General features: G+C 50.4%; 1 protein-coding gene and 1 long non-coding RNA gene across 6 annotated transcripts in view; one reads left to right on the top strand and one right to left on the bottom strand.

Moving 5' to 3' along the window:
- Positions 1–595: 595 nt before the first annotated feature.
- The window catches only part of AKR1E2 (aldo-keto reductase family 1 member E2), a 32,573-nt gene continuing 10,229 nt past the window's right edge, over positions 596–22,939 (bottom strand). For 3 of the 5 annotated variants that reach the window (XM_059663162.1, XM_059663184.1, XM_059663173.1), the window contains exons 2-12: positions 16,239–16,328; positions 15,196–15,441; positions 13,845–14,012; positions 11,355–11,471; positions 9,417–9,494; positions 7,700–7,822; positions 5,128–5,225; positions 3,188–3,260; positions 2,565–2,643; positions 1,409–1,496; positions 596–1,137 (exon numbers count right to left, since the gene is read on the bottom strand). In XM_059663162.1, coding sequence (XP_059519145.1) covers positions 1,095–1,137; positions 1,409–1,496; positions 2,565–2,643; positions 3,188–3,260; positions 5,128–5,225; positions 7,700–7,822; positions 9,417–9,494; positions 11,355–11,471; positions 13,845–14,012; positions 15,196–15,441 — 1,113 coding nt within the window. In that variant the 5' untranslated portion in view covers positions 16,239–16,328 and the 3' untranslated portion in view covers positions 596–1,094. Of the gene's footprint in view, positions 1,138–1,408; positions 1,497–2,564; positions 2,644–3,187; positions 3,261–5,127; positions 5,226–7,699; positions 7,823–9,416; positions 9,495–11,354; positions 11,472–13,844; positions 14,013–15,195; positions 15,442–16,231; positions 16,329–22,939 lie in introns of all 5 variants that reach the window. The other 2 variants (XM_059663195.1, XM_059663205.1) reach the window with 1 other exon arrangement.
- On the top strand, positions 15,405–19,312 carry LOC132215271 (uncharacterized). The gene is made up of 3 exons (XR_009448493.1): positions 15,405–15,634; positions 16,474–16,657; positions 17,531–19,312. It is a non-coding gene; the product is annotated as an uncharacterized LOC132215271 (long non-coding RNA).

Here is a 22,939-nt window from a genome sequence, read left to right as displayed (position 1 = left end):
CAGCTCCCTGACAAGGCACTGAGGCTTGAACATCAAGGAGGGGTGGGTGGTGCACTGAGTCCTGAGAGCACCCAAGACAGCAGGAAGGGTGGCCTCACAAATGAGGAACACCGGAGGAACACGTGAGAAACAGGCAGAAAACACAACAAGTCTGTGACTGGCTAGCCTCTAAACAGACAGCTTCACCACTGGGTGAGGAAGCCCCAGCACTGGGTGTAGATGGTAGCCTGAGGTGAGGGTGCCTGGGCAACAGCCAGGAGTCACCAACTCCTGTGGACAGGGCACAGTCCTTGGGGCAGGCGGAAATGCCCAGTGGGTCAAGTAAGTCCCATCCTTGGAGATGTGTGTGGGAGCGGGGCTTGGAGCTGGGCAGGATGTGTGGTGGAGATGCATCCAGGAGCCCTGGCAGCGGGTCCCAGGGGGCGGGGAGCTCCTGGCCCATGCTGGAAGGAACGTGCAGGGGGCAGGAGTCACACACTGCCCTGCATGGATACCCACCCTGTCCTTTCCTAAGGGGGCAGGACTCCTGTCCCAGATCCACTCCACTGTCTGGGACTGAACACCGAGAGCATGAGGAGAAATGACCACATCCATCTCTGATTTGTTGGCACAGGTTTATATCTGATTCAATCTGATTCCTCGAAAACTTTCTTAAACATTAGCATTTTAAAATTAAAATTTAGATTGTAAGAAAAAAAAATGATGCCTTTGTTGAACTAAGACAGCTCACCACTTTCACCCAGTCTTCCTTTCCAGGTGTGAAGGTAAGGGTTTCGCTGTAAAATCATTTGGGGGTCTGGTGGGCGGCAGAGAGGAGGGGCTCATTGCTGAAGCTGAGTCGCAGCTGTAGAGGCTCTTCATGCTGGTCTCCCAGTACCACCACACTGTGCTCCGTGGGGCAAGCACACTCTCAGACGCTTCCTCCTTCGATCTCACTGAGTCTGATGATTTCTTGGGGAGCTTAGCCTCCGTCCCTCCCATCCCTGGCCAGGCTGTCTGTGCCTCTGAGGCAGAGCCCTGTGCTGTGCTGCTGGGCGGGAGCCCCTCAGCCCTGGATTGGTTGGGCGGTGCGGGGGGAGGGAGCGGGAGCCGGCTCAGTACTCTATGTGGAAAGGATAGTCCTTGTGATTTTTAGCTCTGGAAACCGGGGAACAAGTCAAAGACAGAAACAAAGAGGGATTACTATTTTTAAGGGAAACATTTTTAAATGACACAATTACACATTTCTATGCTCCCTAGTGTCTAAAATTCATCCCTGGGTTCCCTCACCAGCCCATTCCTAAATAGGAAAGAATTCTGAGATGATTTCATGAACCTAAAACATATGATAAATATTCATCCAGGAACCAATGGCTCATGCTGAATATTGCTTCCTCTATTTCCAGAGTAGGGAAGGAGCTGTTCTTACGTGGGGAATTTGGTCAGTCGGAAGTTCCTGTCCAGGCTGAAAAGGGCATTCATATCCTCTTCTGGTAACTCAAAATCAAACACCTGGAACCAAAATAAAACGTTCATGGGAAAGTCAGTTCAGTGAACACCTAGCCAAGCACGTGTCACCTGCTAAGCACCGTGCTGGGCGTGCGGGGGACACTAGGATGTAAAAGAAACACTGCATGTGGCACCTGGCCCGTCCCCTGGCCCTCAGCCTCAGTTCCCAGGATGCACTGGGACTTGGGCCATTTGCCCAGCGTGGACTACAGCGGGGACCCTTGGAGAGATGAGATCTGGGCTGCGCTCATCCCACAGGAGTGAGGAGCATACCTGACAGTGAAGGGTGCAGCGAAGGATCTTTCCCAGCGCTCACAAAAACAGGAAACACAAAACACCACAAATCCAAAACACAGACGTTTGTTCCACACACCCCAGCAGAGAGGGAGGGTCTGGGCCTCAAGAACATTAACTCTAACAATGGCCATAACACATTGCACTTCTGAGTACTCACTTTCTGTTCCTCCTAAAATGTATTCTAAGCTGCCCCCTTACTTGGCCCCTAACAGGCCTGAGGACTGTGACCTGCTCCTACGACCACATGGAAGAGCCAGCCCTGAGCCACCACTGAGGACCAGGAAAGAAGGTGCAGGGCGTGAGTCCATCTTCACTCAGGGGGGACAGGCCCCGACCAGCCCCTACCCACCGGAGACCCTCCACAGGGTGCCTAGCAGAAACCACGGGCTCCCTGTTAGCAGTTCTGCCTGGAGCGGGGGCTGACCCTGGGCAGTTTGGGTTAAGGGGAGAAGCGAACAGTCTGGAAGGGTCCCTTTCATCATGGTGGGCAGCCCTGGGACAGCACTAGTGGGTGGTGCTGGGCGCAGAGCAGGTGCTGGGTGCAGAGGAGCCGCTGGGTGGGAGCCTGGCCCCTTATCTCCGGTCCTTCCCCATTTAATCCTGTCTGCATCTCCCAGGTGGGTGCCTGCCGGGCGCAGCTCCGTGTCCCCTGGGTGTGGCCTGTGCTTCCCCACCCCCCTGCTGTGTCAGAGCCTCACAGGCCGGCTGCTTGCTGCAGTGTGTAGCTCATGCATGACCCCAAACCCACTGATGTCAGAGAAGGAGAACACCTCCCTGGATATTCTCAAGAATCCGCTTCGGGTTAACGGATTTGGGGATGACGATCACATTCCTCTGGATCTGAAACCGGATCAAAATCTGTTGGGGAAAACGGATATTATGAGACCAAGGGACCAGGTGGAGTCAGAAGCCAGCTGCTTCCCCTACGGGTCACGTTTCATCGTGCAGGGGAGCCCAGTGACCCGGGCAGTAGGCACTGTAGTGCCCAGCGCTCCAGTCCGCAGTCCTTAGGAGAAAATGGCATTTCTGCACTGTCCCATAGAATGTCTGGAGGGATGGCCGCTGGCCCCAGGAGCTCAGAGGACCTGCTAACGCCTTAACAGAGTTCACTATCGTGTCCAGTCCCATGAACCGCTGGACATTAGAGCAAGGAAAAGAGTCATGAACTCCTTCGGGGTCCACTCAACTGGTGGGCTGCGGGAGGAAGCCTGGGGCCACGGCATGCAGACAACTGATGGTGGGGCCTGAATGAATGGGACCACAGTGCCCTCAAGAGGCTGGTGAACACCGGACAGTTCTATTAGTCACCCGCTGGGCCAGAGCGAGGCATCTGCCCATGCCCACGCATGGCTCCTGCAGTGAGCAGAGAGGGGCCCTCTCAGCCCCGCGGGTACCCACCTACCTGAGCTGCGGACTTCTGGTGCTTCTGTGCGATGGATTGGATCACGGGGTTGTCCATCAGGTCCACACCCCCACTAGGGAGAACATCGCAGGGGCTGTGAGACCAAATGTGTGCACCTCCTTCTTTGAAAAAACAAGACTTTCTCCAAAATGGAAACTCTAGATCTACTTTTGTCTGATCATGATACTTGCTCAGTGTGGGAAATCTAAATGGTGCAGAACAGCTGGTCACCAGATCCACCATCTAGCGATAACCATGGCTGACATTTGGGGGGACACAGCTGGACACTTGGCCTTCACATCTATTTGGTGCTTTGTCTGGAGACCCAGGTGGCAGCATCGGAGTGTCTAAAGCACAGGCTCTCCGCTGTGCGGTGCCCCTGGGACTTCTGACCTCTTCTGTAGGACCTAGGGTGGTGTCTGCAGCACCATCAGCATGAATAGATAATTGATAGCAATCTCAGCAAAGTTCACCTCAAATCCCGAGAGAAAGCTGAGACAGTGGACTGTGGAGCCTTTATGCAGAGACTGAAGACTGGCTCCGGGTCTGCCCTTCCATGATGTCAAGCCGCCAGGCCCTGAGCACTTGGGTGAGCTATTGTTCTTAGCGAACATTTTTAAGCAGTTAGTGTGTTTCAAGCAGTTACTGAGATAAAAATCATCCTCAATGTCTATGAAGGGACCAAACAGAGCCCACCCCACTTGGCTGTGGGTCTGGGACATCGGCCATCTCCCTTCTCTCACGTGGCTCCCACCACCCACTCTCTCACTGGCTTCCTCCACCCCAAGCTCAGCTGTGAATACAACCCAGATGCTAGGAACTCCCTCACTCTACCAACGTCACGCACATCTGCCCCACTTCACATGGGAAACACACAGGCAATAACAATCCAAAACTCTCAGCCTTTCCCGGACCACTAATACGTCCCTGGCACTGAGCTAGGGGCTGGTAAGAGAGTCGTGACTTAGATGCAGTCCCACAACTCAAGTAGAAGAGAATGAGAAGAAAACAATGACAGGATAGTGTGATAAGGGCTGTGGATGCAACACAAATAAGGGGAAATCGGGAGGGCTTCCTGAAGAAGGTGATGCTGAACTGAGCCTTATATTAGAAACTGGAGTAGCCAGATTAAGAAAAAAAAAGATAAGATTTCTAGGTAAAGAGCACTGTATTTGCAAAGGCACAGAAACTAGGAAGCAGGAGCCCCAAATAGTTTCAAACGGTTGGCGCAGAGCATGTTGCAGGAATAGGTAGACACAGGCAGGGCCAGACCAGGAATTGAAGGATTTGTAAGCGGGAGAATGACACGGTCACAATGAGGTGGCTCCCTTCAGCCGTTGTGTGGATAGTGGCTGAGAACCAGGCAAACCTGGGAGGTGTTAAGAGGCTGCTGTAACTACCGGATAGAATTCGTACTTAATGAAGGCATTAAGTGAGAACAGAGAGCAAGAGAGAGAATCCAAGTTTCCTGGCAAAATAACCAGTGCTGTCAAGTTGGATTGGGGGTAGGAGGAGAGATCAAAAAGGGAATAAATTTCTGGCCCATGTGGCCAGTGGGTGGTGGCTCATCCGCTGATGTAGGGGGCACAGCACACAGTTCGGGTTCTGGGAAGATGATTCTATAGAGATCAGGATGTCTGTGACCCGTCCCTAGAGAGAGGTCTGGCAGGGCATGGGAGGTACCAGGAAAGAGCTCAACAAAGAGGTTGCTTCCTTCTGGTTATGGCCCTTAAAGGTCACTGCCCTTCTGGAGGCAGCCACTGAAGATGACTGTCCTATGTGCACCAGCTCCTCCCTCAGCCCAGCCCACGGAGACCAGGGTGCTGGCAGTCCCACCTGCTGGGGGACTGTGGTCTCCACAGCCTGCCTACACCTTCCTTACACCTAACTCTGTGAGTGAAACTGAGGCATGCATCCATTTCTGGCCACAAATTCCCTACCTGGAACCCCCGAGGGGCTGGTAGGCAGTCACGGACACGTCTCTGGACTGGCAGAAGCTGATCAGTTTCTTCTGATTGAGATATGGGTGGCACTCAATCTACAAAGAGAATCACAGCTGATCAGAGACCATTCAGACTAACAGGGCACTGTAAAAGAGGGCCCACATCAATGCCCTGGCTCCATCACTGATGAGCTGCATGGCCCACCTCCGGGCTCGCATGGCCGTGCCTGTGAAGTGCCAGGCTGAGCTGAGGGGTCTCCGAGAGGCTGCCCGCTGTAAGCAAGCCCGAGAACACCTTTACCATCTGAACGCTCGAGAATCCCTGCAAGGCCCTCCCTGACCGCCTGAGGTAAAAGTGCAGCCCTCCCACCTCCTCCTCGCCTTGACCTTACACTGTAGCACGGATCATTAGCTGACATCTTACATGTTGTCATTCTTTGCAACTGTCTACTGTTGCCACTAGGCAAAAGCTCCAGGAAGGCAGGGATCTGGGTCTGATTTTGTTTTGTTCAAAACATGCCCCCAGCTCTGGAATAAGCTAGGCACAGAACAAAGCTCAGCAAGTGTTGAGTAAAGGAAGGAAGCTGGGGAGTTACGTGTGACAAACACAGGCTACAGCTGATTTCAAGGGACGGCGTAAGAAAATCAGGAGCAGATTCCTGTCTCCGCCCCACTCTCTAAATTCTCATGTATGATTCCAGGTTCTGTGTGAACTCAAAGTCAGTCCTAGACTGGCAGAAGCTGATCAGATTCACTGGCAGAGTGAATTCAGAACCGGGGACAGTGCCCTCGCTGGTTCCCAGCTGAGCTGTCAGGACCCACAGGCAGAGCTCTCAGGGACCCCAAAGATAAGCCACTGGCTCTCTGAGAACTCCTCTGAGGGCGCATTCCTGAAGGGTTTTCCAGGATATTTAGGAAACAGATCCTGCTGCCCCTCCTCACCCCACAGACCAGGCCACACCCCTCCCCATGATTTAAAGTGCCACTCAACAAAAGTTGACACAGAACTGAGTGCTTGTGCACAGACAGAAACAGTCTGTGAGGTTTTAACGCAGAGGAGTTCAGCGAAGCTGCAGGTCGGGACACCGGCCGCTCCTCGTGGGACGTGACCAGAACTTTCAGAAGGCTGAGGACTTCCCGCTCTTGCCCTGGGTACTGAGGACTTGAGTCTGTTCACTTGCGGAAATTCACTGAGCTGTGTCCTTTAAGATCCATGCACTCTTCTGTACTGGTGTTATACCTCCATTGAAAAGTTTATTTATAAAAAGAATAGGACATGATGTTCTATTATTAATATCCCTACACTGGAAGCTACCCATATGTCCATCACCAACTGACGGGATAGTCACAGGATGGAATACCACGGGGAAACAAGGATGGGCGAATCACAGCTGGATGCAGGAGGACCTGACACATGCAATGCTGAGTAAGGAAAACCAGATGCAGAAGAGCACATAACGCGTCACATTTTCTGTATAAAGTCCAAAGGCTAATCTGTGCTGTCAGAAATCGGGACAGTGGCTGCCCTTGGCGAGCAGCAGGGACTAGAAGCAGCAGGGCAGGGGCTCTTAGCCGTTTCTGCCTCTGGGTCAGGGGTGGGGAACCTTTGTTCTACCAAGGGCCACTTAAATAATTATAACAAAATGATCAACTTAAAAATCAGCCTGCTCTATTTGGTCAAGCATTTAATTAACTCACCCCTAATGCCTTGGCAGGGCCAGACCCAATGATTTCATAGGTCTTACTGGTATATGGCCCGTGGACCAGAAGTTCCCCACCCCTGCTCTGGGGCTGGTCCAGTTATGAGAACTTATCAAGCTCCATTCTTATGTGTGCGCTTTTTTGCACGTACACAACACGTTAATAAAAGTTTAAGTAAAATAAGTGCCCCTTTTTACACATGAAGGCAGCTAGTCTAGAAAGCACTGTAACCCTTTCCTCACAAGTCATTTTTCAGCATTAAAGTCTCACGGAGGCTGTGATCTTGCAGAGGAAGGGTCCCTGGTGAGGCCCCAGGAAGCCGGCATCACCTCTGACCATCATTAACGAGGGATTAGGACCTGCTGGTCCCTTTGCCACTTGTGAGCCACCAGGTGATTCACCCCACGGCTGAAGTGAAAACCCTGCCTTCCAAGCACACCACCTCCCCTGACGAGCCTTTTAAAAATGGTCTTGCCTGTACACCTGCCATTTGCCTAACCGCTCCATAGTCATGACTTGCTTTGTTAATCCTCATCCGAGGATATTTTTCCATTCACTTTTAGAGAGAGTGCGAGGGAGAGGGAGAGACAGAGAGAAACATCAATGTGAGAAAGACACATTGATTGGTTGCCTCCTGCACACACCTGGACCAGGGCCAGGAATCAGCAACCAAGGTATACGCCCTTGACTGGAATCACTGCTCTATCCACTCAGGCAAAACGGCTGGCACCATAGTCATGGCTTTTGACAGCCACAGGAGAAAATGCCTACTTCGCGCTCCACCCACTTTGTTTCCAGTGTAACCCTGTGGGGGCAACAGCTGAACAGCTGACCCCATCCCTCCAAGCCGCTCGGCCGTCCACACTCACCTGGTTAGTCAGTGGCTTGAACCTCAAGGTGGGCTTATTCAGAAGCCTCCCCAGCTGCTCGTGGTTGAAGTTGGACACCCCAATGGCTTTCACCAGCCCTGCAGCCACCAGGTCCTCCATGGCCTAGAGAGAACAAGAATTCTTCTGGGTGCGTGGGCTCTGTCTACTCAACTAGTAGTTTGTCACCCTCCATCCTTCGCACAGGATCCTAAAACTGGCTCCGCCCAATATCTTAAAATATCTTAAAATATTTGACTTCATGTGCTATGAGCATTTCTGTACTTGAGGTTTCCCCCCAGTTTCATCATTTAATAGCTGTGGGATCTTGGGCACATTATATGACCTCACTAAGCTTCAATTTTCTCACCTGCCAAGTGGGTACAACCTTACCGTGTCACAGGGTTAAGGATTACATCAAATAAGGAACACAGAACGTTTAGCTAACACTCAGCACATGGACCTATTATTTCTGTGACTCTGAATGTCTGTTGATATGATATCGGCAAGGATGTCCACAGCGGACTGTATCTGCTCAGCCAGTTTCTACCTAAATTGCCATTTTCCTCAGTATGATGATGTACCATCATTCTAACTCACCACTTTTTACCTTGTAAGGGACTTGAGGGCAGGAACCCTACTCTGCTGTTCACTGGCCAGCTCTCAGCTTCAGGAAGAGCGTGGCCTGGTGCCAGGCTAAGTAGTCAGCATGAGTCCTAGTGGCCATGGGGCCAGTGGCCAAAGTCAGTGTGCCCTGCACGGTCACCCTGACCTCACTCATGCTACAAACAGCCCAGAGTTGCAGCCATGCCTTTCAGGAGAGGCAGTGTCTGTGACCGACCGAAGGGTTGCAGCCCCCTGGGCACTGTTCCCAACAGATCAGACACCTCAGTTAATCTCTGTTAAGTGAGGTCAATTCGCCCATTTAGAGGTTGGCCTGACCTGGGAGCTCCTGCCTGACTGTGCTCCCCTACCCCCTCTGCCTGGATGACCCCTGGCACTCCCACCCCTGCACCTGCCCATCTCACACCAGTGGGTCCAGAGTCTCGTCTCCCTAAACTCAGCAAGTTCCCATGTGAATGTGCTTTCTTCCCATGCCTCACACTCAGCCTCGTGTTGATTTGTAAGATTACAGGCACCTGGTGGGCTGGGCTAGAAGCCAGAGTGAGCAGGAACCTCCTCTCCTCCAGCCACACTATCAATTCCCTGCCACACCTCCCTCCTGCCACTTCCCCTGACTCCCATGCTCAACATTCTACTTCAGGCCTCATCACTTCCTGTGCGGACGCTGGCAGTGGGTTAGAAACGTGCTCCCTTCCTCCATGCATCTCCAAGGCGCACCCCAATGTCACCATCTGTCAAAGCTTTCGTTCTGAAATGCTTACCAAAGAGCTAAGGGAACTATGAAGTACTAGGAGTGGCCACGGAAAATGGACTTTTGATTTCCTTTTTATACTCTTCTGTAGTGACCATGTGATTTTTTTAATACACACTTAAGAGTAAAGGGAGGTCTGGGTTAGTTATCCTTAAAATGCACGTTTCAGAGAGATGAACAAGAGGAAACTGGCTCTGAGTCCCGCAGACAGGCGTCCCTTCGTGCTGCACACCTGCCTTTTGAGGAGACAACCTGGTATCTCTGAACGCAAGGAGCTCAGGATCCACGGCTTCCCACTCGAGGCCCATCAGTAGGAGGAAGATGCTGCTGGCCAGCTCAGCTTACCTCCCACGTGTCCAGGTAATCAGTGTCACTGGGAATCGCCATGCCACTGCGGTCCAGGGGCAGCTCTTCCCCCCCAGGCTGTCAGAACAAGAAGGCAGGAGCTTAGTGGGGGCTTACTGGTGGTCACCCTCTAAGCAGGAGACTGGATGGAGGGAGAATCAAGACATGGGGAAAGGATGCTAGGCCAGAAGGTCTGGGTCCGAGCACAGCCCTCGCCATGTGACTTCCCTTCTCCATGCCCTGCCTCCACCTTCACAAGACCGAGGGTTGGGTGGACTCGGTGGCCAGCAAAGTTCCCAACAGCCTGGAAGTTCATGCCCACCTCTCACAGGTCAGGAAAGGGGGACCCAGGATCCTTGCCCGTTATGAGAACATTGCTTAGCAATTTCAGGTAAAAAAGAGGGAAAGGTGTCTTGACTTCTTAAGAGCTCAGTCAACTTTCTCCCAAGTCCACTGTGAGGCTCTTCTCTGCTTTGCTTAGAATTCACATCATGGTGAGAGATATCGAAGCCAGAATGCAAGGGGCTTCAATAATTCTCTTGAGCAATAGTGGGAACGTCTAAAACTGCAGCTTGGTCCACATTTTTTAGGGATTTTCATGATGAAGCAACTAAGGTGTCTCATGTCAAAGCAACCTCCCATGTTGACATATGTCCAGACCTGTGTACAAGTGCTACGTGGCCTTGTCCCTGAGGGCTGCTGACCACCAGGAGCCATTCAGGGATCTGCTAGAAGGTGAGGGCCAGGCAGAGTAATGCATGTCTGACTGAGCATCCGCTCCTGGGCCCCGATAATGACACTGAATCTTTCTGTGCCTCAGTTGTACCCTCTGTGCAATGGGGGTGTTATCAGTACTTGCCTCACGTAATTGTGAGGATTAAATGAACAATACGTGTAAGGTGCCTAAAAAAGTGCCTGGTTCGATGCTAAAAGAACATGAACAGCTGACAATAAGTGTGACACAGCTACTGTCATCACTTACCCATTATCCTCTGGGTGCACAGACAGATTTTACAGACAGAAATCATTTCTGAATCACCCTCTCTCATTTCACTTTCTGGCCACCTTCTGTTCTCCACTAGCGGCATGACTAATGTGCAGTTGCTACATCCTTCATTGAAATTAAATACAACGCCTGAAAGTAAAGCTGTACTAGGAACAAAGTAGTTTTTATCCTTTAATCTAACAAGAAACCCGTCAGCTCGACACACACCATAAGCTCCTCAAACCAGGTGCACACATGGGAGATTCCAGTGCAGCCACCACCCACTCCAGTGTAGGGAGAGTGTCCTCTTTCAGGGCTCGCTGTGCCACCTGTGCGCCTGGGCCCTTAGCCAGGCAGGATGTCATCTAGGCCTGGGGCAGTCGCACAGGGACATCCTGGCCAGGACTAAACAGGTTGGGAAAGCAGCTGAGCAGGGTGTAAGGTGGGGGGGGGGGGTGTGAGACACTATCAAGTGGAATGAATAACACCAAATGGAGAAATAATCTCCCTCCAGAACCCTCCGGACCTGCTGCAGGTGGATAAGCAGGCGTCTCCCATAGGGCAAAGCAGCCTTCACTCCCCAAAGAGATCATAACCTGCGCGAAGAGACGGGGCCAAGGAACTCCCTGGGACAGGGAGATGACGTGAGCAGCAGCTTTGAGTAGCAGTATGTCCTCTGTCCCGACACCTGCTTTTACCTAAAGACCTATGGAAAAAGTGGGCTGCTCTGTTGGCTTGGAGAAGAAATGACTGGCTTAGAAGCAAAACCATAGTTGGTTAGAGGTCCTCGAGGCCAAGCCTCTCCTGCGTTGAGGCCCAGAGAGAACTGAATGTGTGTGTGTGGCTGGCGCAGCCCTGGGATCTATGTGCCCTGGCTGCCGGCCCACCACCCACCTGGACATGACCAGGAAAGAAGCCTGCCAGTGGGGGATCTCACCAGGCCTGGGCAGTACCTTGAAACCCATGGGCCAGTGTATGAGGTAGAGGTCCAAGTACTCCAACTTCAAGGCCTTCAGAGTGTTGGAGCAGGCTGGTCTCACCAAGGACTTCTTATGGCTGGTGCACCAGAGCTACAAGGGAGAGGAGAAGCGTGACAATTGGCCACAGAGCCAGCGTTGACACATCTTCCCCTGGGTCCCACAAATCCAGGATCTGGAAGACAAACAACATCCAAGACGCGGTGGCCATAAATACAGCGGCCGTGACATTATTCTCCAATGGTCCAGGACGTCCACAGGGAGGCGGTCTGCAAAGCTCAGCTCCTCCTGCCTGATTTCTCCTTAGGGGAAGTGGCAGGAGGGGAAACACCGTGAAATTATTTGATGGGAGAGCTGTCTGGTTATTTGGATCCACTGAGACCAAAAAGATAAAATAAAATAAAAATACCCACAGGCAGAAAAGATATGAGGAAAAATCAGAAGAATTTGTGTATTCAGTTTCCCACTTGAACAGACTCTATGTTAAAGGTTCTCTGTTATAAAGACCTCAATCCTGCAGATTAAACTAGGTAAGTAAGTTAACACAGACTGCCTTATACTTAGTGCTTAACACCCTCTGTGAAGTAAAAAAGTTTGTAATTTGTTTTCCCCTCATTGTTTCCATTATTATACTATTTTGGCACCATACTATTTTGGCATAAGAGCAAAACAAACAAAATAAATAAATTAAAGAAAGAGGATAAAAATATATAAAACCAAATTACAAGTACAGTATGTTTACAAAAAATAAACTAGAATACATCATATTATTAAAAACAGCACTTTCTAGATGGTGAGTATATCAGTGATTTTTTTTAAATTGTATTTCCAAGACTTCTAAATTTCAGGAATAATGAGCACACATCCTCTGCTGGCTATGACCCAGCTGGGGGCACCCGTCCCCTCTGCTGGCTATGAGCTAGCTGGGAGCACCCATCCCCTCTGCTGGCTATGACCCAGCTGGGAGCACCCGTCCCCTCTGCTGGCTATGACCCAGCTGGGAGCACCCGTCCCCTCTGCTGGCTATGACCCAGCTGGGGGCACCCGTCCCCTCTGCTGGCTATGACCCAGCTGGGGGCACCCGTCCCCTCTGCTGGCTATGACCCAGCTGGGGGCACCCGTCCCCTCTGCTGGCTATGACCCAGCTGGGGGCACCCGTCCCCTCTGCTGGCTATGACCCAGCTGGGGGCACCCGTCCCCTCTGCTGGCTATGACCCAGCTGGGAGCACCCGACCCCTCTGCTGGCTAGCCACAGGAACCCCAGATGCCCACCTCCCTAACTGGAGGATCAGGAGAGATTTGGGTTCCTGGGCCAACGTCCCCTGAGCCTCTCCTTTTACAGCACTGATGAGTTAGAGCATTGTATCCAGGTAACACAGACAAGCAAATCTACTATAGGAACAGCACCAAAGCTTGCAATTACGAAAACTTATTTATTTTTTAAATTTACTTTATTGATTTTTTACAGAGAGGAAGGGAGAGGGATAGAGAGTTAGAAACATCGATCAGCTGCCTCCTGCACACCCCCTACTGGGGATGTGCCCGCAACCAAGGTACATCCCTTGACTGGAATCGAACCTTCAGTCCACAGGCCGATGCTCTATCCACTGAGCCAAACCGGTTATGGCACAATTGCGGAAATTTAGATGTGGCAATCACTCACTCGGGAGATCGTGAAACCCACTGTCTGCTCTTCCACGATGGAGCCGGGTTCCTGAGCCAGCCTCGGGAAGGACAGCTGCCATGTGCACTCTGCTCCTGGCCTAATGGCCTTAATATTCTTCTTCAAAGTCAAAAGCAAAGGAATTCTCTAATTCTCCACTCTCTTGGTCTGCCGCCAGCATTTCTTACAGGGCCCACCTCCTGACTGTCCTTCCCAGCCATTTCCTTGCCATCTGTCCAGTGCTGTCCCAAGGCAGGCTGTCACCCCTCCCACCGACACTGCTGTTAAGGTCTCATGCCTTCTGCGTCCTGTTTAAAGGACTCTGCTTTCACCTTCACAATCTCCTCTACACAGAACTCTGGCTCAGCAGAAGGTAAAACCTTCAGCGGTGCTCCTTGGTGAGAAGAGAACTCCTTAAATGGCGATCAGGTCTTCTGTGATCAGGCCCGTCCACGGCTCCAGCCTCACTGCCCCTTGTCCCCGCGGCCAACACTGCTCAGTCCAGGAACCCCAAGCTTCTCAAGGGTCCCCATGCACCCCCACTACCACCACCACCACACTGCCCATGCCTCCTGCCTTTGCTCTAGTTGTTCCTTCTGCTCGTCACACTGTCCCCGACCCCTCCACCTGCCCCACTCCCAGCACGTGCACAAAGCTGCAGAAGCCCTTATCAGGTCTGGTTCAAGTATGAAGGAAGTCAGCAGCTCTATGGGAGCCTGGAAAATCACCCCCGTGCTGTGAGCTGTCTCAACACCCAAGCCCTGAGCGGCCTGCTCCTGCTCTCCCTGCGGGCCAGGTCCTACCTTACTGACGATGAACAGGTCCTCCCGCCGAACCACGCCCTCCTGGATCTTGCTCTGGATCCCGGCTCCGATCTCACTCTCATTGTGGTACAGGTAGGCGCAGTCAAAGTGCCGATATCCCACATCTATCGCCACTTTCACTGCCTCTGTCACTTCCCCTGGAGCCGCCTGCAGAATGAACAAGAGCCAAGGAGTTGCCCGGCTGACTACCTGCAGCAGTCATAAACTCGGTGCTTGTGAGCCACCCAGCTTTCGTGGTTGGTTGTTCTGCAGCACTTCTTGGGCAACAGGTCTCAATGGCAGATTTGTAATCTTATAAGATTAAAAATAAGTAAAATGAAGACTTTGTATGGATCAGGGAAAGGTGATTAGGATTAATCCAATTCTATACCACCGAAGTCCAACAGCTTTCACAGCTTTTCCTTACCCTGGGTACAAGAACGTGTGGACTCCTACGTCCGGCTGTGTGCAGAAGACATAGTGCATACAAGAATTAAAGTCAAGACAAGAATGTCAAGACAGTTAAATCCATAGAGTGCTTACTGAACAGCGCCACATGCATGGCCTTGGCTAGAAGCTGAGAACCACCAGTGAAACCACATCCTGGCCTCTAAGAATTGTTAAGTGGAGAGAAGAAATAATTTAAATAATATTTAGATGAGTGGTGGGTTGATCATTCTAATTCCTACTCTAATTTCCTAGGTGACTTCTTACAGGAATATATATATATATATATATATATATATATATATATATATATATATATATATAATCAAAGACTACATTTAAAAAAAAAAAGAAAAGAAAAATTGAAAGTTAGTTAGTGCCAAGTCTCAAAGTACCGACAGGTCAGAAATCCAAAGTAGAGAAAGTTCCCAAGTTCAAAGTGCTTCCGCTATCAGGTTTTACACAGAAGACCCGAAGTTACAAAGTTCCTGTTTAAAGCCAAGTTGACAAGGGCAGAATTCCTTTATCTTATTGATTCACACAACTTTCCAGTAACAGTGGCCTCTGATCTAGTTAGGTGACTGCCACTCTTTCTGTCTGTATGCAAGCCTGACGATCTTTTCTTCTGGGCTTTCCCAAACATTATTTCTGAATAACTGTGATTTGGCTTCAATATGCAATATCAGAGACAACCCCCATTTCCAGATAATCTGCGATCTACAAATCCCATCTTTCAGACGCAGGAAGCCTCCCGGGGAGTTACAGGGACCAGCGGGCTGGGGGCTGCAGGTGTCCCCGCGGCTTTCTCCTCTCCGGGGCGTCCAGGCAGGAGGCCCCCAGGTTGTCCCTGCGGGTGACCCCTCCCCAGCAGAGCGAACTGCGGTGAGGAAAGGCGCCGCCTCACCTTCCAGGTGCCCAGGCCCAGAACAGGAATCTTCTCCATCCTTCGGAGCGGCGTCTGTGGCTGCGGTGCTGCTCTGGAGCGGAGCCACCGAGGCAGACCCCAGATTGGCAGGTGGCGCCGAGGCGGAGGGTTAGTGGACATCTCAGCTGGGAGGGCGGCGCCTGCGGCGGGGGCCGCGATTGGCCGGTGGCCCCGAGGTGTCCGGGTAGCAGACCGCGCCGTCCTGGCCAGTGGACACGCCCACATCTCGGGAGAAAGTTGGACGTTGGGAAGCGGGGTGCGCGCGCTACGCACAGAAGTCCTGGCAGGTCCCAGTCGCGAAGGCGGGCGGATGCGCAGGGGTCTCCAGGGTCCCAGGGTCGGCAGAGCCCCCCCAGGGCAGCCCGGAGAGGACCCGGTCTAGGGCGCTCTGTGCACCGCTCTGGGCGCCTGGGACCAGGTAGGTCCCGACCCTCACCCTGGGGTGGGGCCTCCAGGATAAGGAGGGGAGGCCTGCTTCCTCCTCTACCACTGGATGTGCTTAGGGCGGGGACCCCGAGGATCCCACCGGTTTCTAGGAGCGTGTTGTGCTTTGTTCCCATCGATGACCTTTTGCGCTGAGGCCAGTAATGCTTTCTACACCCTGAGGTGCTTGGGACAGGGGCGGCCTGGAGGCCGGGGCAAGGCACTGGGCCGCTCCTGGGGACCAGGGGCAGGAGCACCCTTGCTGGTGCCTCAGGTCCTCAGGTGGAACTGGGCGGAGTCATTGCCCTGGCTGAGCAATGGAACTGGGCTCCCCGCGACACGACAATAGACGGAATTCAGGGGCATAGAGTATTCCAGATCTCGCTCATCTCCCCCGCCCCCTCTCCTCCCCTCCGCCCAGGGCCTGCGACCCCAATGCCTGGATGACTCCAATCAATAGTGTGTTTTGTTGTTTGCGGCTGCAGTGCTGGGGCTGGCCACCAGGGGGCGGGCTGTGCCCACTGGGCTCAATGGAGTAACTGGGGCAGGGAAGGAGTCAGTCATTCTGGGCGTGGCCCTGCCTCTGACCCACCTGGTACCTTTAATTATTAGCCTCCATCTCCAAGATGATGTGAGCTGCTCAGAGGCGGGAGAGGGCTGTGAGATCCTCTCACTGATTTATTCAGTTACTGTGAGAAAAAAAATTACTTTTTATTTGTGGGAATATCAGAAAATTCTTTATATACTGCTTTCACGTCACAGTATGGCCACAAGTATTTTTGCATTTGGTACTGTTTATATCGTTTGACCCGTCGCCCCTCTTTTGTCCTTCAGCCTGAAAATAAGTCATCCCTGAACTGGATGAGACTTGCAGGGTGGGGACCATGCAGGCAGACACACTGCAGAAGCTGGTAAAGTACCCGGTGTCTGCCCTCCAGAGCAGACTACTTGTCCCGCCTCCCTGTCTATCTACTGAAACTTCTCCAGCACCCAGCAGGTCACACCTGCTGTGGAAAAGGTGGGTGCTTCTCCCCCACTACAGCACAGGGGTTACTCTACCACCTCCCAGATGGGTGTCGAGAATGTCACTTCACCGCTCTGAGCCTCAGTTTGCTTGTGTGAAAACTGCGGTGCTATGAGGACCAAACTCAGAGGGCTATTGTCAGGACTAAGAGGGATAAGCCATGGAGAGTGCTGACCCGGTGCCTGGCCCTGTGGAAAGGGCTGCTGAGGGCTTTGGTTTTATTTATGATTTTCTCTCATGAAGCTCTCTGCCTCAAGCCTTACTTATTCTGTGGCCTGGGAAAAGCTGCTTGCCATTTGTAAACTCCTTTCTATCTGGGTGTCACATTCTATCTGGGCAGTCCCCTGTCCTGGGTGTAGCCAGAGCAAAGACTCTTAGAGGATTGCTGAGGAGCCTCAGGTACACTCAGATATCTGAAAAGGTTCATTCTATTAACAGTATATCTATTAAGTGCCTACAGTGTGCAGGCCCCTTTCTAGACACTTGGCATAGCTCAATGAATGGAGAAGACTAAAATCCCTACCCTCCCTTGCTTCCATTCCAGTTGGGGCATCAGCCAGTGCCACTGGACATCACAGCAGGTAGAGGACACAGGATGTTCAATGTGACACCTTCCTAGGCCAGAGCCCGCTGAGCCGGAGCCCGCTGAGCCGGAGCCCTAGGGTGGATGATTGTGAGCATACGGGGAAGGGTTGGTGCTGGGGCTACTCAGGGAGAGCAGCCAGGGGTTGGTGTAGGGACAGAAGCAGACTGGCCTCAGACCACCTATTAGGAGGATTCAGCCTGGGAAGACGTCCTTTTCTGGGAAATTCTGGGATATGTTCTGTCTTTGGAGAGGCATTCGGGTGACCTCTCCTCCACTTGCAGCTCCAGCTCCATCTCCAGAGTGGCTCTGGCTCCAGCATCAGTTCCTGTAGCATCTCCTGAGCCAGATCCAGCTGTGTAACTACGGGGCCCAAGCCCACATAGAGCTGGAGGCACTACTGTCATTAGATTTGATGCCACCTCCAGCAGCAGGTCCAGAGCCAGAGCCAAGTGTACAACGGATTCTAACAGCAATTCCAGAGCTAGAGGCCACTCCAGGAGAAGCTCAGACTGGCCTTGTCTTCCCACGTGTGGAACAGGAGCTGCACCTGGGGCCTCCCTCCACGCCAGCTCCAGAGCTACACCCAGGACCAGAGCTGGCCTCCTCTCCCCTCTGGTGGTAGCACTTTTTTTTTTTTTTCATTTTTCTTTTTATATTTAAATTAAAAACAACAACATTTGTTAAAATTTAAATTCAGTATGATGCAACCTTTAAATCATTTTAAACTGCAATTTAGAGGCATTAGGCATTTCCCTATGCTGTGCAGCCAGCCCCACCGTCTAATTGCAGACTGTTTTCATCTCCCCAAGAGGAAAGCCCACACCCAGTGGTCACTGCCTTCCCTTAGCCCCCAGCAATAGCTAACCTGTTTTGTCTGTTTCTTTACCTAGTCTGGATTATTCATATAAATGGAATCATACTATGTGGCTTTTTATGTATGCCCACATATTTTAAGAAGGACTCATTTTTGCTTTTCTTAAAATTTAAAATAGCACTTTTTTATTTAAAAGAGAAATCCCAGATGAAAGAAAGATTATATGGGAAAACTGAAGCCCTTATAGTAGATATGTTCAAAATCTGGGGCGGGGTGGAAGTGGGACCGCTGTTCTAAGTGTCACCAGGAGCCAGGAGCCATAAAGAAACAGCTGGCTCTTTGGTGGCCATCTGAAACAAGGAAAACATATCCAGTGGAAAGACAAAAGGAAACTAGAACAGCATTCCTCAGAACCCGAGGACAGAGAAAGGTTTACCACACTGATGGTACCAAAAACTCTGAAAAAACAGTTTTAAAGGGATCCATAAATGAAGCATGCTGTGCAAACGGGAAGCAGGGCACGTGGCCTAAATGCCACAATGGCCAACTCCCTGCTGAGGGCACACACTGCTAGCATGTGACCACTGAAGTATGGTAGCAATCATGTCAGGTAGAAACTATAGTTTAACTTTAGCCCTGCTGTTTGGCTTCTGTACTTATTTGCTTTGTTTAACAACAGAAAAGGTATTTTGATTTCTGAATTATATAAATCATCCCATTCGATTGAATACCCTATTGATTGTACTGTGAATATCCCATTGGCTGTGGTCATACTGGTTTTAGAAAGCACATTCCTCAGTACCTTGGAACCAGGACAGCACAATTATCCCAAGACCTGAGGGCTCTAGATAATGTGTTCCTGTCAACTTAGTGGTCCCAAGAGCCGAGGGCTCTAGATAATGCGTTCTGGCTGACTCATTGGTCCCAAGACCAGGACAGCACAATTACTCTAAATTGCCTCGATGGCTCTAGATAATGTGTTCCTGTCAACTCAGTGGTCCCAAGACCCGATGGCTCCAGATAATGTGTTTCGGTTGATTCAGTGATCCGGAGACCCAAAACTATAATTAACATGCTTAAGTCTGCTTCTGTAAGCTGCTTTTTTGCAAACTAGGTTCCTCATTCCAAACCCTGGGATGTAATCGATACCTTTGTGATGTTTGCCTATATAAATCTGGTGGTGGGCCTGGGGAGGGCACTGCGAGATTTGGGAGAGCGAAATGCCCCTCGTAGTCCTGGGTTTGCAATAAATGTGACTCCTTAATTCGACTTCTTGAGGCGTCCTTGTGTGATTCGCGGGCTACATTACAACACCATCACTAGCAGGGTTTATGTCGGGTGATAACCAACTTTGGGGACAATGTGAGGAAGCAGAGGCCCCACCAGATCCCCTGGAGAGAATTGTGGAAGGACACTCATCTCTGGGAGGGAGCATAAAGTTCCACAGGTACGACGGAATGCATCCAGAAGAAATGCCTACATAATTCTTCCAAGCTTATTTATAAGGCTACCCATTACAGTCCACACAGACTATTCACTGTGGGGCCATTGCCCTGGTCTTGGCCCCATCCATGCTCCTGTCCTTCTTGCCCCATAACCTAGCTTCTGAGCAGAACAGTGGGTCTGCTATCTGGGACAGATGGGGGAAATGGCCTGGCTGCCTGCCCGCTCCCTCTTCCAGGCACAAACCCCTTCCTCTCAGACAGGAAAGCACATCAAGGTTGAACAATAGGGATGACCTTGAACATGTCTAAGGGTTGGTGGTCTAGGGCAAGTCATGATATCCCTTCCAAGATGCTGCACCTGGCCCCTCCTCCCACCAGAAAAGGCACAACCCTAGTGGCCTCTCAATTTTGGAGGCAACATATTTCTCATTTTGGTATGTGACTCTAGCCCAGTGGTCGGCAAACTGCGGCTGGCAAACCATGGCTCGCGTGCCACATGCGGCTCTTTGGCCCCTTCAGTGTGGCTTTTCCACAAAATACCGGTTCTTCCACAAAATACCAACTTCTGCACATGGGCCACGAAGTTTCAATCGCACTGTACGTGCACGCCCACACGTGGTATTTTGTGGAAGAGCCACACTGAAGGGGCCAAAGAGCCTCATGTGGCTCGCAAGCCACAGTTTGCTGACCACAGCTCTAGCCCATTTACCCATTGAACTGAAAAGCTGCTAGTTTTGAGCTGGGCCCAGAACAAGAGAAGGTTTTGCAATAGTTCTAGGCTGCCATGCAGGCTTTTCTGTCCTTGGGCCATGAGCTCCTGTAGGTCCAATGGTGCCTGTGTGCAGGGGGCAGTCAGGACTGCTGTGTGGAGCCTTTGGCAACCCCTTTGGTGAGTCAAGGCAGGAGCCCTTGAGATTTGGGAGCAAAGCCCTGCTATGCTCTTTAAATAACTATATTATATACTAGAGGCCTGGTGCATGACATTCATGCACTGGAGGAGGGACCCTCAGCCTGGCCTGCACCCTCTTGCAGTCCGGAACCCCTTGGGGGATGTAGCAGTGCACCAAGGGGCAGGTGGCCAGGGAGGAGCCTGAATTGGGGCCAGGTGCGGTGCTGCTACCGCTCAGTAGTGCTGCCACGGAGTCAGGAGAGGGACCGCCATGGCAGCTACACTCACCAGCTGTGAGCCCGGCTTCTGGCTGAGCGGTGCTCCCCCTGTGAGAGTGCACTGACCACCAGGGGGCAGCTCCTGTGTTGAGAATCTGCCCCCTGTTGGTCTGTATGCATCATAGCAACCGGTCATTCTGCCATTCAGTCAATTTACATATTACCCTTTTATTATATAGGATTATATAATATGTATAGTATTCATGATATACATTACTATGTTATAAATATACTATTAATAAATATGTATATTTTAAATACAATATTATATACAATACTGACATATAATATGTAATGTGTATAATTCATATGTATATAAATGTATAATATATTTATAAAATAGTGTATATAGCTATATACTGCATAATACATGGCCTTTATATACTACCTGAGGCCCAGTGCATGAAATTTGTGCACAGGAGCGGGGGGGGGGGGTCCCTTAGCCTGGCCTGCACTCTCTTCGAATCTGGGACCCCTCAGGGGATGTCCGGCTGCCAGTTATTGGGCCTAAACTGGCAGTCAGACATCCCTCTCCCAATCTGGGACTGCTGGCTCCTAACCACTCACCTGCCTGCCTGATCGCCCCTAACCACTTGCCTGCCTGCCTGATCGTCCCTAACCACCTCTGCCTCAGCCCCCACCACTGTGGCTTCGTCTGGAAGGATGTCCAGAATGACGTCCATACGGTCGTTCAGCTGTTCAGTCTAATGAGCATATTACACTTTTATTGTTATAGATTACCCAGTTTCTCTGGCTAGAACTGTCAATACTATGCTAAGTAGAAATTGGGGGAGTGAGTATCCTTTCCTGTTCCTGACAGAAAAACTTTCAATTTTTCACCACTGAGTATGCTATTAGATGTGGGCTTGTCATAAAAGGCCTTTATTATGTTGAGTAAGTTCCCTTTTATTCCTAGTTTATTGAATATTTTTGTTTGTTTTTTTGTTAATCCTCACCTGATGATATTTTTCCATTGATTTTTACAGAGAGTGGAAGGAAAGGGAGAGACCAAACATCGATGTGAGAGAGACAGACATACATCCATTGGTGCCTCCTGCATGCTCTCCAACCAGGACCCGGGATTGAGCCTGCAACTGAGGTAATTGCCCTTGACTGGAATTGAAACAAGGACCCTTCAGTCTGCAGGCCAACGCTCTATCTACTGAGCCACCCTGGCTAGGGCTTATTGAGTGTTTTATCATGAAAAGTTGTTGAATCTTGTCACATGCTTTTTTTTTTTTTTGCAAAAGTTGAAATGATGATGTAGTTTTCCCCTTTATTCTGATAATGGAGAGTTTTTTGGTATGTTAAACCATCCTCAGAATAGACTCCCTCATGTTTGGCTTCTGTCCTGATGCTGGTGAGATTTACAAATGTTTGTGTGGGAATCTGTACTGTTGTTTTCCATGTCTATCCTCACATACTACCTTACTACCTTGATCACTGTAGCTTAACGAAAAGTCTGAGTAGCTGGAATTGTGCATCCTCTAACACTGTTTAAGACTGTTCTGATTACTCTTGGCCCTTTGTATTTCTATATCAATTTTGAAATTAGCTTATCAATTTCTACAAAGCTATCTGCTGAGGCACTTTTTAGGGATTGTACTGAATCTATAAATCAAATTGGAAGAATTGACATTTTAACACTATACCAGGGAAAAAGACATCAGACCTTAAAAAGAAAGAAATGATAAGCTGGGAACAAATATTTGCAACTCATATCTCAGACAAGGGACCTAATGTCCTCAATAAATAGATATTAGAAACTGATGAGAAAAGAGCAGCCACACAATAAAAGTGGACAAAATACATCATCAAACACTTCACAGAAATAAACTCTTATACACATGAAATATGCTCAGTCTCAGTTATTTGACAAAATTACCAAGTCTAGAAGATTGAACATATACTATGAAACTGTGCCGAAATAGGAACTTTTATCATCAGTGATGAAAATGCCAGTTGCCTTCCAATGAAGGCAGTTTGATCACATTGATCAAACTTACAAATGTATTTACTTCTAATTCCACAGTCCCAGGTTCAGGGAATTTATCCCATGGAAACATGCCCACACTTGACATATGTATATGGTCACCCATCACAGCCTTCTTCATATAAGAAAAGATTGGAAACAACCCAATTTCCTTCATTGTCTCTCAGGTTATATGGGCGATGGCCATCTCTGAGATGGAATACAATGTAGGTGGGGAAAAGATCAGGAAGAAAGAGTGAAGAAAGGAAGCTACTAATTTGCAAAGGTCTCT

The sequence above is a fragment of the Myotis daubentonii genome, chromosome 1 (genome assembly GCF_963259705.1).
Source record: "Myotis daubentonii chromosome 1, mMyoDau2.1, whole genome shotgun sequence".
NCBI lineage: Eukaryota > Metazoa > Chordata > Mammalia > Chiroptera > Vespertilionidae > Myotis > Myotis daubentonii.
Note: the sequence above shows the minus strand (reverse complement) of the source record. Positions and strands in the feature narration are given on the sequence as shown.